Consider the following 27611-nt stretch of genomic DNA (forward strand, 5'->3'; position numbering starts at 1 on the left):
CTATTGTCACATTTACATTCAAATCAGAATTAATCCAAGCTAATTTATCAGTGATAGTGACATCTGCACATAAAGTTTGTACAATAACTTAAGTCTTTTCCACTAATGCTACTGATCACCAATCTTAGTCTAGCATCCCACAAGATAATTGAAGGAATACTGTAGTTCGGTGTGATGTCTTTCTGTGGAAGTCACATGGAAGCCAGTGAGCTCACAGGAGTGAACAGAAACATCCAGATGAATAGAATTAATGCAGGCAAGTGGGATGGGATTAGACAAGACATGATGGTGGCATCAATGCAGAGGGTCAAAGTACCTGCTTCTGTGTGGTACAACCCCAGGACTCAAAACCTGCTCAGACTGGTGAGAAAGTGAACCTCCTGGACTGCCTTACCAAGAGCACTGGTCTTAATGTAGTCAATATTATTCCACACCAAAGTTTGCAATCTGTGCTTAAGAATAAAAAGTACCATCACTCAGTTCAAATAGTTTGATAGTATAAATATTGTATTTGTACTAGACAGCCAGGTTTATTTGCAATGGCCAATTCAAGTATTCTGAACACAAAGGTTCAAAGTATGAATATGTGTATCTTACAGAGTTGATGGGACTTGATGATTGTTACAATATTAGACGATTGTGATTCTGATGTAATTTGCAACATTCTGGGACCCGAAAGTACATGTCATTTTAATCTTTTAATTGACATTGAGCCCATCTCTAAATCTCAAGGTCATGAGAAAAGGAGCAGCTGCACGAACACATTTTTTAATACATCATTTAGTTTTGGCCAAAGCTGTGCTTCTTGTGAATCACTACTCCACACGTCAGTCACCAGTGGTACTGCTGATACCTTAGAACTGGGGCTCCCAATCATTTGTTACCAATACCAATATGCAAGGGGTTCGTGGACCCCAGGTTGGGAACCCTTGCCTTCGAAGCTGTGTCCATAAGACAATGAAAAGAATCATCGAGATGTTGCGGGGCAGTAAAAAAATAAATAAAAATTTATTCCTAACCCTAGTTCCAGGACAATTTCATCATGACAAGTTTAACAGTTTGTTCCAAATCAAGCATTCCTGTATCACTAATATGTAGTTAATTAACTGGTTAAACTGTGATAGGATGTTTCCATATCTTTGCTTAGTTTTGTTACAACTCCAAATGCCAGAGTATTATTTTTTATAAAAATACTCTGTACTTCAACTAAATCAAATCAATTTTGATTATGCATTAACAGATTGCTTTTCCTTACAATATTTTGTTGCATTTGCGTTCCCATCAAGATGACTTATCTAACCTGAGGTTCAACCTCAGCACCTGCTGCGTCAGTATCCCAAAAAGCATTTTCATCTTATCCACATAAAAGCCATCAAAAAAAATCTTGACATCCTTTTCAATCCCCACATATTTGAGTCAACATTTATATTCATCCAGTCTAGTTAGGATTTAAAGATCTTCTCATCTAGCACATTCTTCACCCCACCACCAAACCAAACTCAAAATGGATACAAAAAAACCTACATCAACAAACAACAAAATGACCAGTTGTTACTTAACAATTGCCGCAAGTGGAATCCTTACTTTGACTGCGTTTGTTTTGTGATATTTCGGATCGTGGCTCCTTCCTTCCCAATAATGGCACCAACAAACTGGGTTGGAACTACAATTCGCAAAGGAACATCAGATTGTTGCTGTTTTGGCCTAGCCATCCCACTAGGAGACACTTGCCGGGGTGCACCTCGTTGTCCAAAACCACGCCGAGATTGCGACGGCGCCTGCTGTGAACTTTGTTGGCCGGCCATCTCATCAGGGATGTAGGTTACTTTCAGCGAATGATCCTCCAGCACGTAGCCATTAAGTTTTTCAATTGCCCTATTCAAAGTAGTTATTTATAGACGATTAAGTTGAAGCATTAGTTAAAATTAAGGTTTTAATGACAAAGAAAAATAGTAAAACACTGCAGATGCTCAAATTCCACAATAAATGCTGGTAGTACTCAGCTAACCACGTTACTCTGGAGACAGGTATAAGAGTGAACTTGATTTATTTACTTTCCACAGATGCTGCCTGCCCTATAGATTATTTCTAGCAATTCCCTGTTTTTGTTTAATAATAATGTCCCCTTGTTCAAAAAAGGTAGTAGGGATAGTCTGGGTAATTGTAGACCAGTGAGCCTTATGGCTGTGGTGGGAAAGCTGTTGGAAAGATTCTCAGAGATAGGATCTATGGGCATTTAAGGAATCATGGTCTGATCAGAGACAGTCAGCATGGCTTTGTGAAGGGCAGATCATGTCTATCAAGCCTGACAGAGTTCTTTGAGGTGGTGACCAGGCATATAGATGAGGGTAGTGCAGTGCATGTGATCTATATGGATTTTAGTAAGGCATTTGACAAGGTTCCACACAGTAGGCTTATTCAGAAAGTCAGAAGGCATGGGATCCAGGGAAGTTTGGCCAGGTGGATTCAGAATTGGCTTGCCTGCAGAAGGCAGAGGGTGGTGGTGGAGGGAGTACATTCAGATTGGAGGATTGTGACTAGTGGTGTCCCACAAGGATCTGTTCTGGGACCTCTACTTTTCGTGATTTTTATTAACAACCTTGATGTGGGAGTAGAACAGTGGGTTGGCAAGTTTGCAGATGACACAAAGGTTGGTGGTGTTGTGGATAGTGTAGAGGATTGTCAAAGATTGCAGAGAGATATTGATAAGATGCAGAAGTGGGCTGAGAACTGGCAGATGGAGTTCAACCTGGAGAAGTGTGAGGTGGTACACTTTGGAAGGACAAACTCCAAGGCCGAATACAAGTAAATGGCAGGATACTTGGTAGTGTGGAGGAGCAGAGGGATCTGGGGGTGAATGTCAACAGATCCCTGAAAGTTGCCTCACAGGTAGATAGGGTAGTTAAGAAAGCTTATGGAGTGTTAGCTTTCATAAGTCGAGGGATAGAGTTTAAGAGTTGCGGGGTAATGATGCAGCTCTATAAAACTCTGGTTAGGCCACACTTGGAGTACTGTGCCCAGTTCTGGTCGCCTCACTATAGGAAGGATGTGGAAGCATTGGAAAGGGTACAGAGGAGATTTACCAGGATGCTGCCTGGTTTAGAAAGTATGCATTATGATCAGAGATTAAGGGAGCTAGGGCTTTACTCTCTGGAGAGGAGGAGGATGAGAGGAGACATGATAGAGGTATACAAGATATTAAGAGGAATAGATAGAGTGGATAGCCAGTGCCTCTTCCCCAGAGCACCACTGCTCAATACAAGGGGACATGGCTTTAAGGTAAGGGGTGGGAAATTCAAGGGGGATATTAGAGAAGGTTTTTTACTCAGAGAGTGGTTGGTGTGTGGAATGCACTGTTTGAGTCAGTGGTGGAGACAAATACACTAGTGAAACTTAAGAGACTACTAGACAGGTAATATGGAGGAATTTAAGGTGGGGGGTTATATGGGAGGCAGGGTTTAAAGGTTGGCACAACATTGTGGGCCAAAGGGCCTGTACTGTGCTGTACTATTCTATGTTCTAATACAAAAACTCAAAAGGCAAACTCTGCAATTCTATACAAATTCTGGAAAACAAAATATTGTAAACATTACATATTCTGCAGATGCTAGAAATCTTGTGCAACACATAGTTGAGGAATTCGGCTCAAGTGTGTATCGCAGAAATTATAAGTTGATCACTGATTCAGAATGGTGTTAATTCATCAAAACCATATAACAAAAGGCACTAATGATCTTTAAATGTAGGAGGCATAGATAGAGTGGATCACCAGTGGCTTTCTCCCAGGCCTGCAATGGCTAATTCAAGAGGGCATAATTTTAAGGATGGCGGGGAAGTACAAGGGAATGTCAGAGGTAGTTCTTCTTTCTTTCTTTTACAGAGTGGTAAGAGCATGGAATTTACTGCCAAGAGAGATGGTAGAGGCAGATACATTAGGGATATTTAAGAGACTTAGATAGGCACATTGATGAACTAAATGAGTATTTTGCAATCTTCACTGTAGAAGACATTAGCAGTGTGCTAGATGTTGAAGGGTGTGAGGGAAGAGAAGTGGCTGCAGTTATTATTACAAGGGCAAAGGTGCTCAAAAAGCTGAGAGACGCAATGGTACATAACTCACCCGGACTAGATGAACTGCACCCTAGGGTTCTGAAAGAGGTAGTGTTAGAGATTGTGGTTGCATTAGAAATAATCTTTCAAAAATCATTGGACTCTGGCTTGGTGCCAGAGGACTGGAAAATTGCAAATGTGACTTCACCCTTTAGGAAGGGAGGGAAGCAGCAGAAAGGAAACTATAGACCTGTTAGCCTGACCTCAGTGGTTGGGAAGATGTTAAGAGTCAACTGTTAAGGATGAGGTAATGGAGTACTTGGTGCCACAGGACAAGATAGGACAAAGTCAGCATGGTTTCCTTAAGGGAGAACCTTGCCCGATGAACCTGTTGGAATTCTTTGAGAGTTTACAAGTAGGATAGATAAAGGGGATGCAGTTGTTGTTGTTGTATATTTCGACTTTCAGAAGGACTTTGACAAAGTGCCACACATGGGGTTGCTTACTAAGTTCAGGGCCCATGGTATCACTGGAAAGTTACTGGCATGGTTAGAGCATCGGCAGATTGGTAGGATGCAGTGAGAGGGAATATAGGGATCTTTTTCTGGTTGGCTGCCAGTGACCAGTGGTGTTCTACAGGGGTCGGTGTTGGGATCGCCTCTTTTTATGATGTACATCAATGATTGAGATGATGGAATAGATGGCTTTGTTGCCAAGTTTGCAGATGATACGAAGACTGGGGGAGGGGCAGGTAGTGTGGAGGAAACAGGTAAGCTGCAGAAGGACTTAGATTAGAAGAATGGGCAAGAAAGTGGCAAATGAAATACAATATGCACTTTGGTAGTAGAAATAAATGTGCAGAATATTTTCTAAGTGGAGAGAAAATCCAAAAATCTGAGATGCAAAGGGACTTGGGATGCCTTGTGCAGAACACCCTAAAGGTTAACTTACAGGTTGAGTCAGTGGAGAAGGCGGCAAATGCAATGTTAGGCATTCATTTCAAGAGCAGAGAGATGATGCTGGGGCTTTATAAGGCACTAGTGAGGCCACACCTCAAGTATTCTGAACAGTTTTGGATTCCTTATCTAAGAACAGATGTGTTGGCATTGGAGAGGGTTCAGAGGAGTTTCATGTTTCAAGGCTCTGTGTCTGTACTCGCTGGGATTTAGTATGAGAGGGGATCTCATTGAAATGTCCAGTCTGATCAGATGCAGAAAGCATGCTTCCCGTGGTGGAGGAGTCTAAGACAAGAGGGCACAGCCTCAGGATAGAAGGCTGTCCATTTAAAACAGAGACGCTGAGAAATTTCTTTAGCCAGGTGGTGGTGTATTTGTGGAATCTGTTACCACAGGCCACTGTGGAGGCCAGGACATTGGGTGCATTTAAAGCAGAGCTTGCTTGGTTCTTGATTGGGTATGGCATCAATAACAACAGGGAGAAGGCTGGGGAACGGGGTTAAGGAGTGGAAAAAAGGATCGACCATGATTGAATGGCAGAGCAGACTCTATGGGCCAGATGGCCTAATTCTGCTCCTATGTCTTATGGTCTTAATGCTTTTCAAAAGACCCAGCACTATCTCCTCCTCAATCTCGCCATGTCTCAGCACATTAACAAACCCCACTGTCTTTACTATCCTCCGATTCCTTCTCCACGGTAAAAGCTGACAGAAAGTATTCACTTAGTACTGTTCTGTTCCACTCTGTTTTCACCATTCTCCAAATCCTTTTCCTTAGTAAATATTGACAAAGTACTTGTTTAGTACCTCAGCCCCTCTAAGAACGACATTCCTCCTTTATCCTTGAGTGGATCTACCCTCTCCTTGGTTAGCCTCTTTTTCTTAATGGCTTGGGATTTCATGGTCCCTTTTGGACTCCTTAATTGCCTGATTCAATACTTCCTGCTATCTTTATATTCCACAAGGCCATAGTCTGATTTTAACTTCCTAAACCATACATTTGCTTCCTTTTCCTTCCTGACTAAAATTGGGACTTCCTGGGTCATCCAAGGTTCCTGTTCCATTCTTGTTCATACTTCTGAGCGGATATGCTGATCCTGAACACTGATCAGCTGGTTTTAAAACAATGTCAGACATGGACGTGTCTAACAGCAGCTTCTTTCAGTTAATATCCCTCAGTTCCTGTCTTATCTTGTTGTAATCTGCCCTCCCCTTACACAATTTAGTATTTTCCCACAAGACCCAATTCTATCCTTACTCATAACTATCTCAAAACATTAGTTGTGGTCACAAATCCAAAGATGCTCATCCACTATTAGCCAGCCCTTGCCACTCCAATTAAACCCACCCGAGCAACACTAGCAAATCCCCTGGTGAGGATATCAGTCTCCTCCAGTTCAGATGAAATAATCTTGTTTTTAAGAGGTCCCACATGCCCTCAGAAGAGAGCCCAATATTCCATAAATCTGAAGTCCTTCCTCCTGCACCATCTTCTTAGTCACATTTCTTTGACACAGAGTGGTAAGAGCATTGAACCCCATGGCAGGACCTCATCCCTGCTCCTGCCTCTGTCATCAGAGCCTACATGGACCACAACCTTCCCCTCTCAGAATGCCCTGTCCCAGTTGTGAGATGCCACTCACTCTAGCACCTAGAAGGCTACTGTAGATAAAATGGCAACCAGGAAACACGTGTTGCTGAAGGGAACAGCCACAGGGAATCCTGTGTTGTCTGCCTACTCCCCTTCTTCTGGTTATGTCACCCATTTATCTACATCCTACACTCCTAAGGTGCGACTACCTCACTAAAACTCTCCTTAGCCTCCCATTTCATCCACCCGATTCTTGACCTGGTCTGCCAGGAGCTGCTCTTCCTACAGATGTGGGCAGAGCGCAACCTGAATGTTGGACTTAATTGCCGTAAGATCAGAGCATGAATGATAGTAACACAAGATTCTGGGGGAATTCGGCAGTCAGACAACTGCTGATTGGACAGTCCGCATTTCAGATGGAAGGGTCTTGACACAAAATGTCAACTATCAATTCCTTTAACATATGGGCGCCTGATCCACTGAGTTCTCCGACATCTGTGTGTTGCTACAGACTCCAGCATCTGCAGACTTGTCTATAAAATTAAGTCTTTGCAAGTGAGACCACATCTGACACCCTGCAATGGATTTTAGTTGTCTTCTTTAAGAAAGGGTAAATTGCCTAGAAGACAAGGCGTAGAAAATTTACTAGACTGATTTCGGGTTTGATTAGAATTCCCTATAGGAAATATTGAGTACTTTGAAGTACAAAGTTCAATGTACATTTTATTATCAAAGTACATTTATATCACCATATACAACCCTGAGATTCATTTTCCTGTGGGCATACTCAGCAAATCTATAGAATAGTAACTATAACACAGTAACTATGTTCTGTACTACTAGACAGGTATATGGAGGAATTTAAGGTGGGGGGTTATATGGGAGGCAGGGTTTGAGGGTCGGCACAACATTGTGGGCCGAAAGGCCCGTAATGTGCTGTACTATTCTATGTTCATAACAGGATCAATGAAAGATCATGAGAATGTAGAAGACAACAAACTGTGCAAATGCAAATATAAATGAATATCAATAAATAACAAGAACATGAGATGTCGAGACCTTGAAAGTGAGATCACTGTTTGTGGAAACATTTCAATGATGGGGCAAGTGAAGGGGAGTGTAGTTATCCCCTTTTGTCCAGGAGTCTGATGGTTGAGTGGTAGTAATGATTCTTGAACCTGGTGGTGCGAGTCCTGAGGCTCTTGTACCTTCTTCCTGGCAGCAGTGAGAAGGGAGCATGGTCTCTCTTCTGCCCATTCTACTGTCTGGGGACCACAGACCTCTCAGTTAATGGTAGGGAGGTCCATGGCATTAAAAAGGTTGGGAAACCCTGATCTACAGCTTTTATCGTCAACTTGTAACATAACAGACACAAAAAGCTGGAGGACTGCTGGGAATAACCTTATTCCTTGTATTATCCTTTATACTTTATTCCTTTTATCGACTCTACATTCGTTTCCATTGATGCTCCCGATGTGCTGAGTTACTCTGGATTTCCAGCATCTGCAGAAACTTGTGGATAACATAACACAGATATTGTCTCCAACAATGCACTTGGACCTACCTGATATGGCCATCTGTGCTTTATAGTAATTAGGGGGCTAGCACTTAGTTTGAGAGGCAGAAAGGAAAGCTAAGAAATAACATTTTTCTTGTACCTTCAGATGAAAGATACTTATGTCGCAAATTATAACCATATATCAGCAAGTTCTACTATTGAAGACGGGTGCAGGAGCCTGAAGATGCACCCTTTTTGACATTTAGGAACATGTCCTCAACATTTCAGGAACTGCTCCGTCCCCTCCGCCATCAGATTTTTGAATGCACCATGAACACTACCCCAATTTTGGAGCAGTTTCTTTTTTTTTAAATATACTCTTATTGTAATTTATAGTAATTTTTATCTATTGCACTATACTGCTACCATGAAACAACAAATTTCATAACTTACGTCAGTGATAATAAACCTGATTCTGAAGTTCATAAAGCTCAAGTTTCCAAACACTGTTTCCATAATTGGAGGAATCAGAAATTCAGTTAAATATTCTTATATCTACTGACACACTGAAGATTTCTGCAGTCCAATGGAATACTTACTGTCTAGCATGTTCCTTGGTAGAATATGTAACATTCACTACTGCTGTCTCTGTCTCTGTGTTTACTGCAGAAGGTAAAGTGCAAAGAATTACGATATTTTTAAAAACAGAATTAATGTATTTTAAAAACATTTAGGGACACCTTAATTTCATGAGGCAAAATTCACCCAGACTGTCAAGGATTAAGCTTGCCGTATATGTTATGTGTTACGTTGTGTGTTATTACATTCTGGGGGCGCTTTTTTCCTGATATATACACACACACCCACAATGCCGCTGTTTGTTTGCTGGGGGAATAAAATGTATGGTTGAAGTAACTACACTCGTGGCAACTTTTGTCAATGCTCTGAACTGGTGGCCCCGATGCTCCTCTCGACTGCAAACACAGTTGCTCTCAAGCTCCCCGAATTCTAGCAGGACCATGATTTTTGATTCGCTCAGGCAGAGGCCTATTTCGCAGTGCAGGGAACCTTGCAAGACAACATGCAATATTACTACTTTGTTGCAGTGTTAGACAGCTCTAGGGTGACCAGGGTGATGAGTGTCCTACAGCACCCTCGGAAGTCGGCACTCTTAAGCAACTCCTTCTAGAGACTTTTGGACTTTCGGAGTCTGAGTGTGCCCATTGGCTCCTCTCAGTGTCTGGTTTAGGCAGCTCCAAGCCGTAGGAATTGATAGACCACATGTTGCTCCTCCTTGGCAGACATCAGCCGTGTTTCATCTTCAGAGAGCTTTTCCTGTGAGAACTACCAGGCGTGCTGCAGTCGGCTCTGGCTGGTTCTCCCCTCAAAGACCTCCAGGCTCTAAGAAAGAGAGGTTGACGAGGTGTTTTCCATCACCAAGAGGGCCTGTGTGACCGTGCGGCTGGACGACTTAGCCACCTCGCCGCCACCTAAACATGACACAATTGCCGATGGTCTCCTACCCTGTTTCTACCACACAAGGTTTGGGTCAGTGCCACCCACCCTGCGGGTCCAAGGAGTTGAAAAACTGAACAGCTGGCACCCATTAGCTGCTATGGGCGCCAGTAGATCAGTCAGTTTCTCGTTCATTACAGACTGTTTCCAGGCACCTCTTCCTCAGTGACACAGGTGCCCAGATGAGTGCCCTGCTTGTGACTAAATTGGACATATGAACAGGGGACTATAGACCGTCTCTCAAGGGTGCAAATGGCAGTGCCATCCAGACTTTTAGTAAGTGCAAGATGGCGCTGTGCTTCGGCGAGCAGAAGTTCCACTGGAATTCTGTGGTGGTGGTGGTGACTACACCCCTGCTGGGGTCCGACTTCCTCTGTGCCAACAGCCTTCTCATTGACGTCCAGAACCGGTGCCTCATCAACACAGAGACTTTCTATTCCGTCTCCACCACACGCAGTTCCACCAGCACTTCAAAGTTGTCCAGCTCCCTTTCCGCCACGGACAACTTCCCCCGTCTCCTCACTGTGTTCCCAGACCTAACTGAACTCACCTTCTCCTCTGCCGCTAAACATGGGTGGAGCACCATACCCTTGTCACCGGCCTGTCCGTTCACACTTGCGCAAGGCAGGCAGTCCAGCAGTCCATGGGCTTTCCGCGCACATCGCGTGGCTTCCATGTGGCCATTACCACTGCCTGAACGATGCCACAACCCCTGACCAATACCCCAATCCCACACATCCAGGATTTCTCTGCCCGCCTGGCAGGGAAAATTACTTTCTTGAATGTGGACCTTGTTCGCGGTTATCCCCAGGTCCCTGTCCATCCGAGTGACATTCCTAAAGCCACTGTTATTACACCCTTTGGTTTGTTTGAGCGCCTCATGGACAGTGTTCTCAGGGATTTGTCATTCCTGTTTGTTTACACAGATGACATTATGGTAGCCAGCTCTTCTATGGATGAACATCTCTTCCACTTGAGAACCCTTTTCGAACACCTTAGTCAGCATGGCCTTATCGTCAACCCGGTGAAGTGCCAGTTTGGACTGTCCATGGTAGATTTCCCCGGACACCACATTAATGCAGCAGGGGCAAAGTTAAGGCCGTTAAGCGTTTCCCTCAGCCAGTCACCATTAAGGTCCTGTAGGAGTTTTTTGGCATAGTGAACTGTTTTGTCCCCAAAGCGGGTCAGCTCAAGTGTCCCCTCTACGAAGCCCTAAGGGCAAAGCAGTTGAGCATATCATGGACTGGATGGAGGAAAGGTCCAACGCATTCTCTGACATTAAGCAGGCATTGTCTAATGCAATGTTGCTGGTGCACCCCCTCCCAGACGTACCAATCACTCTCACCACAGAAACAGCAGATTGCAGGGTCAGTGCAGTGCATGAACAGTTGTTCAATGGCGTTTGGCAACCTCTCACCGTTTTTAGCCACCAGCTTCGCCCCTACAAGCACAAGGACAGCACGGTTGACCGTGAGCTTCTCAGCTAGTACTTGGCAATGGGGCATTTTTGTCTTCTCCTATAGGGCTGTTCATTCACGGCTTTTGTGGGTCAAAAGTCCCTAACATTCGCCGTGGCTAAGGTCTCTGAACCTTGGTCTGCTTGATAGCAGCACCATCTCTCTTTTATTTCAGAGTTAGGGACGGGGACACACACACACACACACTCACTCACTCTATGCCATTGCCATGTGTTGGGTTTTTTGGGAATAAAGTGTATGTTAGAAGTAATTACACTCGTGTCAATTTTTGTCAACATTCCTACAAACAAAACACTTCTTAGCTACATACCTTGCTCACAACTCTCCACTGAACCGTACTGAGCTAATAAACCATCCAAGACCTAAAAGAAAAGGAATGGTAAGTGAATATGCTCCAGAACATCTGCCTTCCATACAATTTGGAGTTACTGCAATCTTTAAAAACATTACTTGTATACATATGGCACATAAACTGTCAGAACATTTCAAACATCTGAGACTGAAATCATTGCTAGAATTCTCTTACCAAATGGGGAGTTTTCTACATGATTTGTATAAGGACATTTTGACCCCATCTCCTGACCCATTTATTCTATGCATGACGCAAAGTACTTCCAACATGTAAAGAAGTGCTCCCCAAATTACAATGTGAATTGCATCACAATGAGCATGATGTCCCTCATGAAACAATCCGGGGGGAAGCAACAGCAACTATACACCATCTCCTTTATTTGTACTGAAGACTTACCTGGTGCTTTCTAGCATGCAAGCCATGATACTAACCCCAAATGGTCTGTAGAGAGCCAATCCATTTCCCTAAACTTTTAGAACATTATAACACAGTACAGACCCTTTGGCCCATGATGTTGTACCAGACTTTTAACCTACTCTGCGATCAATCTAACCCTTCCCTCCTACATAGCCCTTCATTTTCTATCATCACTGTGTAAGTCGAGTTTCTTAAATGGCCCTAAAGTATTAACTCCATCACCACTAGCAAAGTATTCCACGTACCCACCACTCTGTTTTTTAAAAAAAACAGTACTCTGACATCCCTCCATACTTTCCTCCAATCATCTTAAAATTATGACCCAGGTATTAGCCATTTTCACACTATGAAAAGGTCCATCTTATTGTACGCCAAGTTCAAGTTTGTCATTCATCCATACACATGAATACAGCCAAGCCAAGCAGTGTTCCTCCAGGGCCAAGGTGCAAAACGCATGCCAACAGTCACACTCAGCACAGAATCCTGATAGCAGAAAAACACAGTCACCAAAAAATATAATACAGCCCAAGTCTCTGAGTGCCGTGGCCTGTAGAACGATGGGGCACGGATGTTGTCAACCTAGAGCACAGGTTCCCAACCTTTATTGTGCCATGGACTCCTACTGTACCAAGGGGTCTGCGGGCCCCAGGCTGGGAACTCCTATCCCAGAGCCACAAGCATGCACCTGGTACAACAGGTGAATGCAGTACCTGCCTTCCAAGTGAACACCGGAGGGCAGCCCCCAACCCAGCATGGAATTCAGCACCTCTATTCTCTCTCGCACTGCCTCTGCTGTCTTCTCCCAAGCGACCCTGCGGCACGAGGGCCTGGTCGGTGCAAGAACTGAGGCAACACAGCTCCTCCACCACTGGTCTCACTGACGAGGAGCTCGTAATCACAAGGAAAACACCCAAGACAATCACTTGTACCATTTGTTGGACCGTGCACTGCTTGTGACATGGTGTAGCAGAAGGCCACACAGTATACCACAAGTCCAGTTCCACTGCCATTGAGACCCACGCTAGTGGGGTAGACCTGCGACACGATGTTCTTCATATCCAGCAGCGTCTTGTGATCGTGAAAACAACATAAAGATTACCATTAGGGGGAAAATCAAAGATGAGCACAAGATCTACCAACTCACAGATCTGTTTTCTGGTTATTCAGGCAGCAATGAGCATTCTTTTATAAGTCTATTAGAAACATTTGTGAACTGCACAGCAAATCTCACTGCCCTAAAGAGCAAACCTCTATCACCCTACAAAGATTCAGATGTTCATTTATTATCAAAGGATATATCCATACACAGCTCTGAAATTCATCTTCTTCAGATAGCCACAAAACAAAGAAAGAACACGAGTCAAACAGGAATTCTGCAGATGCTGGAAATTCAAGCAACACACATAAAAGTTGCTGGTGAACGCAGCAGGCCAGGCAGCATCTCTAGGAAGAGGTGCAGTCGATGTTTCAGGCTGAGCGACTGCACCTCTTCCTAGAGATGCTGCCTGGCCTGCTGCGTTCACCAGCAACTTTTGTGTGTGCTGAAAGAACACGAGTCGTTCAGCGAGAAACATCAAACCCATCTTCCCCCCCCCAAACAGAAAAAACGGCAACATCAACCCCCAAAACTCCTTCACTTTGCACGAAACAGAACAGGAATATTGAACCCCAAAAAGCTAGACCTCCCCCACACAAAAAAACTAACAGAACCTCAACCCCCAAACACCATCCCCTTGCATAACAAAACGGAAAAGGAATGGGCGATAAAAAAAATATAAAAACCACAAGTCTGAAAAAGTTCAGTCCATAAATGCAATAGTCCAAACCATAAATATAGAACCAAGAGACGGCCGACATTCATTGAAAGGAGGACATAAGGCAGAGGCCTACCCGCCTGTCATGTGTGAGCCACACAGCGATAGGCTGCTCAAAGGTTCTTCCTCAGCGGTGCTCAAAAAGGCAGGCCTGGGGCATTAAACTCTCGCTCCTCTCAATGTCTCAATCTTCTTCGATGCTTTAATCAGCGAATAATGGAATCAGACATCGGCTTGCACCTTTGTCACTAAGTTTCTTCACATCGAGACAGTCCACTTGCTTCCCGGAATCTCCTCAGAGACAGTAAAGTGCAGGATCACTCAACTGATCTCCAAACTGTAAATCACAGGCTCTAACAGTCCCAGAAACACATTTAAGGTGCAAAAACAATTATAAAAGTTATATAAGACATTTTTGTGACAGGAAGCATTGTATGCTGACACCATCTTGACCGGTACAACATAACAAACTTCAGCCCTATTCTAGCCAACCTTCTAAAAGGCTGTGAAATGCCTTCATTCAGAAAAATTGGACACAATGTCCAGCTGATAAGCAAACAACATTCTGGCTTTCTAACCTAAAGTCATCACTTTTGTATTCCTACACATACCAATTATTTCATAGAAACTGGACCCTTTAGTTATAAAATCCAACAATAACTATGGGAAATACTCAGTAAGTCAGGCAGCATCTGCAGAGAGAAACAGTCTATATTTCAGCATCAGCCTCCAGTTGATTTGCATTTCCTGCTGCTACGAAAGATTAGCTGCATTTGCCAAATGTACATTGAAACATGTAGTGAAATGCATTGTTTGTGTCAATAACCAATACAGTCTGAGGACATGCCAGGGGCAGCCCACAACTGCTGCAATTCCAGCACCAACATCGCATGCCCACAACTCACTAACCCTAACACGTGCATCTTTGGAATGTGAGAGGAAACCAGAGAACCCGGAGGAAACACATGAAGTCACAGGGAGCTTGTACAAACTCCTTACACACAGTGGCAGGAATAGAACTCCAAACAGTGACCACTGGTACTGTAAAGCAATTTCCTCAAACACTACGCTACTGTACCGTGAGAGGGATAATGTATGATGGTATGGTGGAGCAGACTCAAGGCTGATTTATACTTGTGCGTCAAATGGACACCGTAGGTACAGTGTAGCAGTGCACCCTACGCTGTACTCTACGCAAACCCTACGCCGTAGCCTAACGCGCACCTCTCCCAAAATGTAATTACGCCTTGCGGCGACACAGACTGCAACAACTGTGATTGGTCCGCTTGGTAGCATCGCATTTCCTCCTACGCTGCAATAGCTTCCCATTGGGCGACTGAAGGGTAGGGAAGGAACTCTGGCTGCAGTGCTTTCCATAAAGCTTTACAGACCTCCGAAATTATGGAGGACCCTGTGCTTGACACTAGTTTGTATCTAGCTGCTACAGCCTATTGACTCCCACCTGAAGCTAAAACTCGAATGGTGATTGCCAGTCTCCTAGTATACCGTGCATACACTGATGCGATATTAATGGTTGGAGACGATGAACCAAATCGTCAAATCTACCTGCCGACATCTGAAAATATTTGAAATGCATTTCCTCGTCCATGTCTCTCAGTGGCCGGACAAGCACAGAAAATTCACCCTCCTTCAGTTACAGTCACCATTGTTTGAAGTTTGAGTTTCAACATGAAGAAACTCAGTGGCACAGAAACCCCACCGCCAACTAGTGTTTTGGTGGTGAATTGCAGAGCAATGCAGACACAACAATGCACAAGTATAAATACTCACAACGGCGTAGCCCACTTGCGTAGGCTACAGCGCAGGCTAGAACGCACAAGTATAAATCAGCCTTCAATGGGCCAAATGGTCCAATTATGCTACGTCTTATTGTCTAGTTCTCTAACAAGCAAAGCATATGTTGAATGGTTCCAGCATTTGCCATTTCTTTCACATTACCAGTACCTTCAGCTGTGTATTTAATTACCATTTACTTCATACTACCTGTTCCCATGAAATTAAGTATTTTGGTGAAAATAATATCAGTGTCTCAATTCTTTTGTTTATTTTTTAACTACACCTGTGGAATTTTAAAAATTTCACATCAGCAGCACTGAAAACAGGAAGGATAAATTTTATTAGTCAACCAGCCATCCTGTAGTAGGTATAAAATGAAAAGAAAACCTAGTGTTTGTGACATAATTTGTAACCAAGTTTTTCTTTTTATTTTATACCTTTTGAACTATTTCCATGAAACTTCTGCTAATTGGAGGAGCCGCTTAATTGGGCCATAAAGTACTGGTCCTGATTGTGTCTCAATTAACCAGAATCCACTGTGTCCCCATTATTAAATCACACAACAACTTTCTTTTGCTGAACACACAACACATAGCTTTCACCATCCTAGCCAATCACTTCATCCACACTTGCACAAAATTTAGCCGCTATACATCCCCCGTCATTCCTTTGACCATTCTCCACTGGTACCTACATTTAAGCAAACATCTTGCACTTCGTTGTATTTTAAAGATGAAAACTGAAGATTTAAATAGACTTTTCCAAACCATTTCAACATTGAAGTTGGTTGTCTGAGGAGCTTCCTTTGTCTCCCTTCGCCCTTTGAAACCTTTCCAAGTGTCTATCCCATATTAGGCTGATTCTTCTTGGGAAAGAAGAGGTGGATTGCTGGATAATTTCTTTATTTCTGACACTGAAAAAAAATCAATCCTACTAGTCTTTTCCTGGATTTAGTAAAATCTGAACATCCCCAGAAAAGATTTGCTTGACCAAAGCAGTTGATCAGCTCCTGTGGCTTAGGCCTGGCTGCTCAACAGCACCATCTACGGGTGGAACTGGTATTACAGGTTAGCCAGCACAGATTTAATTCCTAGTTTGATGAAATGATCTAGTCCAGAATGCGGTCACCAGAGATTCAAACACATCCCTCTAAGCTCTCCACACTCAGGATTATCAGATATCAGATGCAACATAGGAGCAAGAAAAACAGGAAAGCTTTGGACAACAATGCGGACTTGACTAAAATCTAATAATGCATGGTTAATACCACTGCTTGTATTCTTCGGAGGAGAATATAGGAGAGACATGAATTGCTTTGGGCAGCCATACTTTTGATAACTATTGGGGACAAAGGCTTTGACAAGTGTTGAAAGAAACCACCTAGAATGGATGGTGCTGTTCCCTGCACTGACTCAAGTATAACATTCCTATATGCTCTAAGGAAGGAATTCACACCGTGTTTGGAATAGCTCTGCAGGGAGATGACTGAACAAGATCTTTAAGGCAGAGAACCCCGAACTATAATCAATACGTACACTGAAGCATACAAAATAATCAGCAACACACTCAGCATCTGCTAGGCAAAAGTCCTCTACCCACAGGCCCCAGCTGCACAGTGCAGTCCCCTAATAGAGGCGCATGGCGAGTCCCTGGAAAACATGGGCCAACTCTCAGACCAATGTGAATATCTCCAAGGCAGAACCTGGTGAAGATTATGAATTTCTTCCACATGCAGAAACAGACTTTGGTTGACTGAGGAATATCAAGCACCAGGCAGGAAGGAGCTGTCCTCCAACACGTTATGCTCAACATTGACTGTACACCTGCCTTACCAGCCCATATACATGTGTACCCCCTTTCATGGAGTGAATGACTTGCCAAAGATCCCATGGCTCCCAAAGGCCTGCCACGTACTGTATTCTCTTTCCCTACATTTGATATCCCATATTTAGCATTCCTTATGCATATTTAATTTTATTTTTACACATTAAGGACAGCAAAAATTGGTAGCATATTTGATCCTGACACAATGTGATCAGAATGCTGCACTGATCAGTCTCACAGATACGTGTAACAGGCCAGTAGAGGCATCTGTCTCAGACACATATATGTATAACAGGCTGGTAGAGGGTTGGGAAAAAGCCAATGAGGAAATACCAGACACAGCTGTAGGGTTGCCACTTTTTGCCGAGATTAGATTAGATTAGATTCAACTTTATTGTCATTGTGCCGAGTACAGATACAAAGCCAATGAAATGCAGTTAGCATCTGACCAGAAATGCGAAAAAATGATATTTACAAAATAACTGCAAAATATAAAAGTACGGAGCCAGTAAAATATGGGTGCAATACTGCTTAGCACTGTGATAAGAGGTTCAGCGGGGTCACAGCCTCAGGGAAGAAGCTCTTCCTGTGCCTGCTGGTGCGGGAACGGAGGCTCCTGTAGCGCCTACCGGATGGGAGGAGAGTAAAAAGTCCATGGTTAGGGTGAGATGCATCCTTGATAATGCTTTTTGCCCTGCCCAGGCAGCGTTTACGGTAGATGTTCTCAATGGTGGGCAATTGGGTGCCGATAATCCGCTGGGCAGTTTTCATCACATGCTGGAGTGTTTTACGGTCAGATACGGGACAACTGCCATACCACACTGAGATGCAGTTGGTGAGTACTTCCACTTTTCCTAAAACAGCCAAAAAAACCATCCTCATCACACCCACTTTCAAAACCTCACAATTAATATCGCCATGTCACATTGTTTGCTCAAAGGAAATTGAAAGACTGGAGATTGAGGCAAAAAAAATCTGTAATCGGGCCCAAGAAATGGACAGTATTGTTCAAATGTTACAAAATAATGATGACAACAATGGCATCCATCTGTCTTGAAGGACAAGGGAATATTTTTCAAAAGCCTGGGCAGAAGGTTTGCAGATCTCAAGATGCCCAGTTGTCAAGGTCCGTCAGGTGGCCTCACTGATATAGCCCAGAGGAAAGTGAAGTAATATATTTGGAATCAGCTTGGCTCCAACACTTAGGACACTCTTGTGGGCAGATTTACCAGAGCTGTTGGGAGAGGTTTAAATTAATATGGCAGGGGGATGGGAACCAATATGATAGAGCTGAGGATGAACCAGCAGGTTCACAAGTAGATGAAGGGTGTAACATGAATATAAGGAAGGACAAGCCAATGACTGGGTACAAATGCAGACAGAGCAAAGAGTTAAATTGTACCAGAGGCAAAATTCAAAAGGGTGAAGAATGTAGGATTGAAGGTGCTGTATTTAAATATGTTTAGCATTTGTAATAGGGTGGATGAACCTGTGGCACAATTAGAGATCGGTCGGTATGACGTTGTGAACATCACTGAGACGTGGCTGAAAGGCGACCATAGTTGGAAGCTTAATATCAAAGATATATTTTGTATTGAAAGCACAAGCAGGAAGGCATAGGCGGTGGAGTGGCTCTGTGGTAAAAGATGGAATTACATCTTTAGAAAGAGGTGACAGTCAGAGAATGTTGAATCTTTGTGGGTGGAGTTAAGAAACTAAGAATGAAAAAAACCCATTATGGGAACCATATATCGGCCTCCAAACAGTAGCCAAGATGTGAGGTTGAGATTGCAAAGGGAGCTGGTAAAGGCATGTAATCAGGGTAATGTCACAATTGTAATGGGGGACTTCAATATGCAAGGGGATTGGGAAAATTCAGGTTGCCGTTGGATCACAAGAGAGGGAATTTGTTGAATGCCTACAAGATGGCTTTTTAGGGCAGCTTTTGCTTGAGCCTACTCTGGGAAAAGCTAGCCTAGACTGGATGTTGTGTCATAACCCAGATCTTATTAAGAAACTTAATGTAAAGGAACTCTTAGGAGGCAGTGATCATAATATGATTGAATTCATACTGCAATTTGAGAGGGAGAAGCATAAGTCACATGTATCATTATTGTAATGGAATAAAGGAAATTACAGAGGCATGAGAGAGGAGCTTAGCCAGGTGGATTGGAGGAGGATACTGGCAGGGATGACAGCAGAGCAGAGATGACTGGAATTTCTGGGAATAGTTCACAAAGCGCAGGATAGATATGTCCCACAGAGGAAGAAGTTATCAAGTGGCAGAGGTAGGCAACCAAGCCTGACAAAAGTAGTTAAGGACAGCATAAAAGCCAAGGAAAGGGCATACAAGGTAGCAAAAGTGAGTGGGAAGTTGGATGATTGGGAAGCTCTTAAAATCCAACAAAAGGCAACTAAAAAAGCTGTAAGGGAAGAGAACAAATATGAGGGCAGACTAGCCAATAAAAAAGACAGAATACAAAAAGCTTTTTCAGTTATATATAGAGTAAAAGGGAGGTGAGAATTGATATTGGACCACTGGAAAATGATGCTGGTGAGGGGGACAAAGAAATGGCAGATGAACTTAAAGGGTACTTTGCATCTGTCTTCATTGTGGAAGGCACTCGCAGTGTGAAAGAGGTTCATGAGTGTCAGGGAACAAGAGTGAGTGCCATTGCTATTACAAAGAGAAAAAAGTGCTCGGCAAACTGAAAGATCTTAAGATGGATAAGCCACATGGACCAGATGGACTTCATTTCAGAGTTCTGAGAGAGGTTGCTGAAGAGATAAGAGGTGCAGTAGTCATGATCTTTCAAGAACGACTTGATTCTAGCATGGCTCCGGAGAACTGGAAGATTGCAAATATCACTCCACTCTTTAAGAAGGGAGGAAGGGAAAAGAAAGTAAATAATAGACTGGTTAGCCTAACCTTAGTTGTTGGGAAAGTGCTGAAGTGTATTATTAAGGATGAGGTTTTGGGGTACTTGGAGACCAATGATAAAATAAGTCCAAGTCAGCATGGTTTCTGTAAAGAGAAATCTTGCATGACAAAGCTCTTAAGAGTTCTTTGAGAAAGTAAAAGCAGGGTGGACAAAGGAGAGGCTGTGGATGTCATTTGGGTTTTCAGAAAGCATTTGATAAGGTGTCACACATGACGAGGCTGTTTAACAAGATAAAATCATATGGAGTTACAGGAAAAATATTGGCATGGATAGAGGAATAGCTGACAGGCAGAAGGCAACAAGTGGGAACAAAGGGGGCCTTTTCTGGTTGGTTGCTGGTGACTAGAGTTGTTACTCGGGTCAGTATTGGGATCACTTCTTTTCACGTTATTTGTCAATGATTTGGATAGTGGAATCGATGGCTTTGTGGCAAAGTTTGCAGATGATACAAAGATAGGTGGAGGGGTAGGTAGTGCGGAGGAAGAATGGGCAAAAAAGTAGATGGAATAGTGTTGGGAAATGTATGGGAATAGTGTTGGGAAATGTATGGAAATACATTTTGGTAAAGGGAACAATAGTGTGGACTATATCTAAATGGGGAGATTCATACATCACAGAGGTTCAGACGGACTTGGGAGTCCTCATGCAAGACTCCCAGAAGGTTAATTTACAGGTTGAATCTGTAGTAAAGAGGCAAACGCAATGTTGGCATTTATTTCATGGGGAATAGAATATGAAAGCAAGGAGATAATGCTGAGGCCTTATAAGACACTAGTTAGGGTGCACTTGGAGTATTGTCAACAGTTATGGAAAAGATGTGTTGTCATTCAAGAGAGTCCCATAAGGATGATTCCGGGAATGAAGGGGTTAACATGAGTGTTTGGCAGCTTTGGGCCTGTACTCACTGGAATTTTGAAGAATGCAGAGAGATCTGCTTGAAAACTACCGAATATTGAAAGGACTAGATAGGGAGGATGTGGAGAGGATGTTTCCTCTGGTGGAGGTATCCAAAACTAGAGGGCGCACACACTCAAAATTGAGGGGCGACCTTTTAGGTCATGAATCTGTGGAATGTTTTGCTACAGACTACGGTGGAGGACAAGTCCACGGGTATACTTAAGGTGCAAGTTGATTGTTTTCCCAATCAGTCAGGGCTTCAAAGGATATGGCAAGAAAGCAGATTTATAGAGTTGAGTGGGATCCAGGATCAGCCATGATGGAATGGTGGAGCAAACAGGAAGGGCTGAATGGCCTAATTCTGCTATGTCTCATGGTCATCTAAATGAATGGAATGTGGCCTAGTTTGCAGTTACCCATTACAGGTGTTCACAAAATTACCTTGTAACCCAGTGCCTTTCCCTCCTAATAAAAATCCTGTATGCTACAAATTGTCTCCATGTCACTTCATGAGCTTTGGCTAGTACCTACTTTGGAGAAATTAAACTGACTGCTTGGACAAACACTATATACGCCAGCCATTCTCCAATTCCCAGCAGAATCTTTAGGCATAATTAGGAGGAGCTGCCCATTGCCAAAAATTGTCAATGATTGCTTCATTATGAGGAATATGGAAAAGTATTAGCTTGCACAGAAAATTTATTAGTTTGGGGAAGTATTAGAGTAATACTTAAAAGTTACTTAATTTGTGTTGGGTAGATGTATGTAGGGGGGGCAATGAAAAAGGGAGGAAGAGGAAGGAGAAAGTTCAGTGGAGGCTTCTGAAGTTTAGAAGCCTTGCACAATGTAATCATTTAGAATGTTTTTTTTTCCAGATGTGCCATATCAAAGGAAAGAATATTTCTCCCAGCTACTCAAAGCAAGTTCCATTCTTCCCATCTGGCAAACCTGACTTTTTGGGGGGGGCGGGGGGGAAAGAAGAGGGGTACTTGCTTACAGTTAAGGCAACTTCTATGGAGTGGAATACAGTTGGCAGAGAGATGAAGGGTCTCGGTCTGAAACATCATCTCTGCATGCCACCTTGGCTGAACAGAGGAGCACTTTTGGTAACAGACTAAGACAACCATGCTGTTCCAAAGAGCGCTGTTTGAGGTCATTCTTACCCTCAGCCATTAGGCTCTATAATGAGTCAACCTATAGCTGGGGAAGTGATGACCCCCTTCTCTTAGACTGTTTCAGGTATATATGTATATATACATACATACACATACACACATATATACATACACACACACACACACTTGTAATGCCACTGTGACACTAATTTCCTTTGGGATTAATAAAGTATCTATCTCCATAGATGCTGCCTGACCTGCAGGGTTCCTCCAGCGTTTTTGTGTGTTACTCTGGATTTCCAGCAGCTACAGAATCTCTCCTGTTTATCCTTACAGTTTAATTATGGGATATACTGACACTTCCATCAAATACAGATTTTTGATCTCTGCTGTGCCATCTGTGTAAACGTACAACATCAAATATACTACTGCACGAGTTATTCTTGTACAATGTGCAAATAATGGGTCCCTCATACACAAACTTCTACAAATGTACCATGCAGAGCATTCTGACTGGCTGGTATGGTGGGGGACGCGCTGCTGCACAAGGTGGAATTAAGTTGCAGAAACTTGTAAAATTAGTCTGCTCCATCATGGACACTAGCCTCTGTAGTATCCAAGACATCTTCAAGAAGTGGTGCCTATGGAAGGCCGTGTCCATCTTGAAGGTTCCTCACAACCCAGAACTTGCCCCCTTCACACTGTCACTGTCGGGAAGGCAGTACAAAAGCCTGAAGGCACACCCTCAGTGATTTGGGAACAGCTTCCTCCCCTCAGACACCTAAATGGATATTGAACCCATGAACACTACCTCACTACTTTAAAAATTTCTTTTATTGCACTATTTATTTCAACTTAACTATTTAATAGACACATACTTAATGTAACAACTTTTTCCTCTATATTTATCATGTACTTCATTGTACACTTAACAAAATTCACAATATACACAGGTGATATTAAATCCTCAAAGAGCCAAGCAGTATAAAACAAGCACTTCGGCAACTAAGTCCATGGCCACCATCAAGTAGTCACTTCTGTTATCTCCATTTCCCAGATGTCACCTCTGTTACCTCCATTTCCCAGCAGATGTCACCTCTGTTATCTCCATTTATCTCCCAGAAGTCACCTATTACCTCCATTTATCTCCCAGATGTCACCTCTATTACCTCCATTTCCCATCAAGTAGTCACCTGTTACCTCCATTTCCCAGCAGATGTCACCTCTATTATCTCCATTTCCCAGATGTCACCTCTATTATCTCCATTTCCCAGATGTCACCTCTGTTATCTCCATTTCCCAGATGTCTGAAGTCCAGTGAAGGAAAGGTTCGGGGATATAACACAGGTAGTGTTTTTCCTCCCAAAACAGAATAGTGACTGCATGGCACACACTGCCGGGTATGGTGGTAGAAGCAGATAAACTAGAGACATTTAAAAGTTCAGCACAATGTTGTTGGGTGTAGGGTCTGTACTGTGCTGTGTTATGATCTATACCTTCCAATTTTGTATACCTCTATCAAATCTCTCTCCATTCTCCTTTGCTCCAGGTAATAACCTCCTAACCTATTCAATCTTTCCCTACAATTCAGCTCAAGTCCCATCAAAATCCTTGCAAATTTTCTCTGCACTCAACCAAACTTGTTGACATCCTTCCTGTAGGCAGGTGACCAAAACTGACACAATACTTCAAATTAGGCCTCACCAACATCTTATATAAGTTCAACATAACATCTTCCATACTCAGTACTTAAGAGTTATGAGGACCAATGTGCCAAAAGCTCTCTTTACAACCCTATCTACCAGTGACACCACTTTCAAGGCATTATGGTTTCTATATTCCAGGTCTCTGTTCCACTGCACAGCTCAGTGCCTTACCGCTCACCGTTGAAGTCCTACCCTAGTTTATTCTGCCAAAGTGCAACAACTCACACCTATCTGTGCTTCAGGCCCCAGTCTTTCGTACCATCTGCAAATTGCTGATTCAGTTTACTACATTATCATCTAAATCATTAGACCCCTGCAGCACACCACTGGTCATATTCAGAGACAATCATCTACTACCACTTCCTGGCTTCTCCCATTAATCCAATACATATTATTTATTTATTTATTTTCATAGATGCTGCCTGACCTCCTGTGTTCCCCTAGTATTTTGTACATGTTGTTTTGAATTTAATTAACTGTTTCATACTGAATGCAAGTTGACCTCAATATTTCAGTGAACTTTTCTACAAGAGGTCCTCCCAGTTCACAAGGTTCTGTTCCTGTGAAATGTGGCCATGTATCAAGTTCCCAAGCAGGAGAAGATGCATGAAGTTCCATAGAGGCCGGTAAGTCAATAGAACGGGACTTCCAAACATTTGCTAATATTCATGGGCTGTACACAAGTGGGTGTATGCAATGTGAGAAAGATCCAAACTTAAATGTTCCTTTTGTGGTACAAAAAGGGATCTATTCAATCTATTGAGTCTCTGCTGGCTCAGTAAACCATTCCCATTAACTTCTTTCCACTTGTTTTTATGCAGCTCATTGGAGCCTTCACCACACCCCATCCTCAACCATGGGCTGTACTATCCACATCATGGACCAGTGCGATCTGTAGTTGCCAGCAGTGCACTCATTTCCACTCAGGACATGGCCAGAAAACAAAGCAGTTGTAGTCATGAGTCTGGCCATGCTCTGACAGTCATTCACTAGTTAATCCAGTCTCCCATGGTCATGCTGAGACTGAGCAACTGATGTTGATGGTTGGTCCCTATCACTCAGCAACGTAGCCCACTTACATTTTCATTATTAAAACAAGATGAAAATGTGTAATAAGAACAAAGAGATGGAAACACTCAGTAGGTCAGGTAGCATCTGTGGGAATAAACAGTTAACTGCTGAGGTCAGAGAGACCTCTGACCAGCTGAACCTGGCAACTGGATAGTCAAGAGACTCACAGCCACACAAGACCTCTTCTGTCCTTCGAAGTCTTCACTTGATTGGTGGCTCCTGCACTGGGGTGGAGCAGAAGAAATGAAGTTGGAGGATGTTGTCAGCGCAACTGTTTAGCCAAAATACCCCGTAACCCACAAATCAAAAATTGAGTAAAGCTGGCCTCAAATTATTTAAACTTACAACACTCAAACTTTTCAACTTTCTCTTCCTCCCAGAAGATTAATGTGAACACCTTGACAAGATCTTAGCCACACCACTTGTGGGATAAAACTGAGGAACCATCAACAAGGCCAACGGGAACATGAGGGGAAACTCCTTCACTCAGAAGATCGTGAGAGCGTGGAATGAGCTGCCAGCACAAATGGTGCATGAGCTCGATTTCAACACTTAGAGAAATTTGGATAGGTACATGGATAGTGGTGGCATGGAGGGCTATGTTCCCAGTTCAGGACAATGGCAGTAGGCATGGACTAGATGGGCTGATGGGCCTGCTTCTCTGCTGTACTTCTCCATGACTAAATCTGTTGGAATTCTTTGAAGAAATATCAAGGATAGACAAAGGAGAATTGGTTGATGTTGTGTACTTGGATTTTCAGAAGTCCTTTGACAAAGTGCCACACATGAGGCTACTTAACAAGCTATGAAACCATGGTATTACAGGAAAAATGCAAGCATGGAAAAAACAGTGGCTGATTGGCAGAAGGCAATGAATAAAGGGAGCCTCTTCTGGTTGGGTGCCAGTGGCTAGTGGTGTTCCACCAGGGTCTGTATTGGGACCACTTCTTTTTACATGTCAATGGTTTGGTTGACAGAATTGATGGCTTTCTTAGGAAGTTTGGGGGCAGGTAGTTTTGAGGAAGTGAAGAGGCTACAGGAGGAGTTAGGCAGATTTGGAGAATGGACAAAGCAGCAGCAGATGGAATACAGTGTTGGGAAGTGTATGGTCATGTACTTTGGTAGAAGAAATGAAAGTGGACTATTTTCTAAATGGAGAGAAAATACAAAAAATTGAAGTGCAAAGGGACTTGGGAGCCCTTGTGCAGGATTCCCAAAAGGTTAATTTGCAGGCTGAGTTTGTGATGAGGAAGGCAAATGTCATGTAAGCATTCATTTCAAGAGGACTAGTATATAAAAGGATGTAATATACAGAATTTATAAAGCACTGGTGAGGCCTCACTTGGAGGATTATGAGCAGTTCTGAACCTCTTATTTTAGAAAGGATGCGCTGAAATTGGAGAGGGCTCAAAGGATGTTCACAAAAATGCTTCCAGGATTGAAAGGCTTGTCATATGAAGAACATTTGATGGCTCTGGGCCTCTGTTCACTAGAATTCAAAAGAATGAGGAGCGAGCCAATTGAAACCTATTGAATGGTGAACGGCCTTGATACAGTGGATGTGGAGATGATGTTTCCTATGATGGGAGAATCTAAGACCAGAGGACACAGCCTCAGAATAGAGGGGTGTCCTTTTGAAATGAAGGTTTGGAGGAATTTCTTTAGCCAGAGTGGTGAATCTGGAATTTGTTGCCACAGGCAGCGGTGGAGACCAAGTCTTTATGTATATTTAAGGTAGAGGTTGATTTTTGATCGGTCAGGGCATGAAGGGAGATGTGGAGAAAGCAGGAGATTGGGCCCGAGAGGAAAAAAAATGGATCAGCCATGGGTCAAATTGCTAATGCTGCTCCTATATCTTATGGTTTTACACTGTTACTAGCCCTCTTCCTGCACCATGAGGACTTTCTCTGAGTGACAGGAAAGAATTCCAAGATTTACAAATGTGAATGGTGGCGGGGAGAGCACTTTTTATGTTCATTCTTTATATGGATATGTGTAATGTTAACTTTATATACTGTTGTCTGAGTTTCTGCTAGAACAGAAATGCATTTCCTGCTATTTTATAAAATCATATTGTTGAAACAAACAATTGGATTAGTTCATTCCTCAGTTTTCTTAAATATGGCAGGCAGCAAAGGCACGCACTTTGTAATTTCACTTATTTCTCAATAGCCTGATGTAATTTTTTTTTTATGGAGCAGCACCTCAAACCTTGCAAACGCAGCGTGGCTAAACCAACGGGCACTGACTATGGCAAAGGCAGCACGGCTGAATGGCTGGAATTTGACCGTGGCTTTCTCGCTGCTGAACTCTCAGTGAGGGAGAGGCTTTGTTCAACTTCCCCACAACACCTACCCCATCCAAAACCTTTCCACATGAATTCCCTAGAGAACTATAGAGGTTTTCCACAGACCTGTCCACAAAGCCTGACAAATTTACAAAAATTAAAATTTTAAAATGCTCATTTTCAAAAAAAAAGATTCTAGGAAACTATTCTTTTCCAGAAACTTAAAATTAGTGCATGCAAACAGCAGGGATTACACTTACTCAGATAAACCCATTACATCTGCATGCTTATGAATACTGTCA

At 43.0% G+C, this 27611-nt stretch overlaps 1 protein-coding gene across 1 annotated transcript in view; it reads right to left on the reverse strand.

Annotated features, from left to right (window-relative positions):
• igf2bp3 (insulin-like growth factor 2 mRNA binding protein 3) overlaps positions 1–27611 on the reverse strand; it is a 178252-nt gene that overhangs the window by 70358 nt on the left and 80283 nt on the right. The window contains exons 4-6 of the mRNA XM_063069409.1: positions 11398–11449; positions 8694–8757; positions 1585–1875 (exon numbers count right to left, since the gene is read on the reverse strand). Coding sequence (XP_062925479.1) covers positions 1585–1875; positions 8694–8757; positions 11398–11449 — 407 coding nt within the window. The remainder of the gene's footprint in view (positions 1–1584; positions 1876–8693; positions 8758–11397; positions 11450–27611) is intronic.

The sequence above is a fragment of the Mobula hypostoma genome, chromosome 17 (genome assembly GCF_963921235.1).
Source record: "Mobula hypostoma chromosome 17, sMobHyp1.1, whole genome shotgun sequence".
NCBI lineage: Eukaryota > Metazoa > Chordata > Chondrichthyes > Myliobatiformes > Myliobatidae > Mobula > Mobula hypostoma.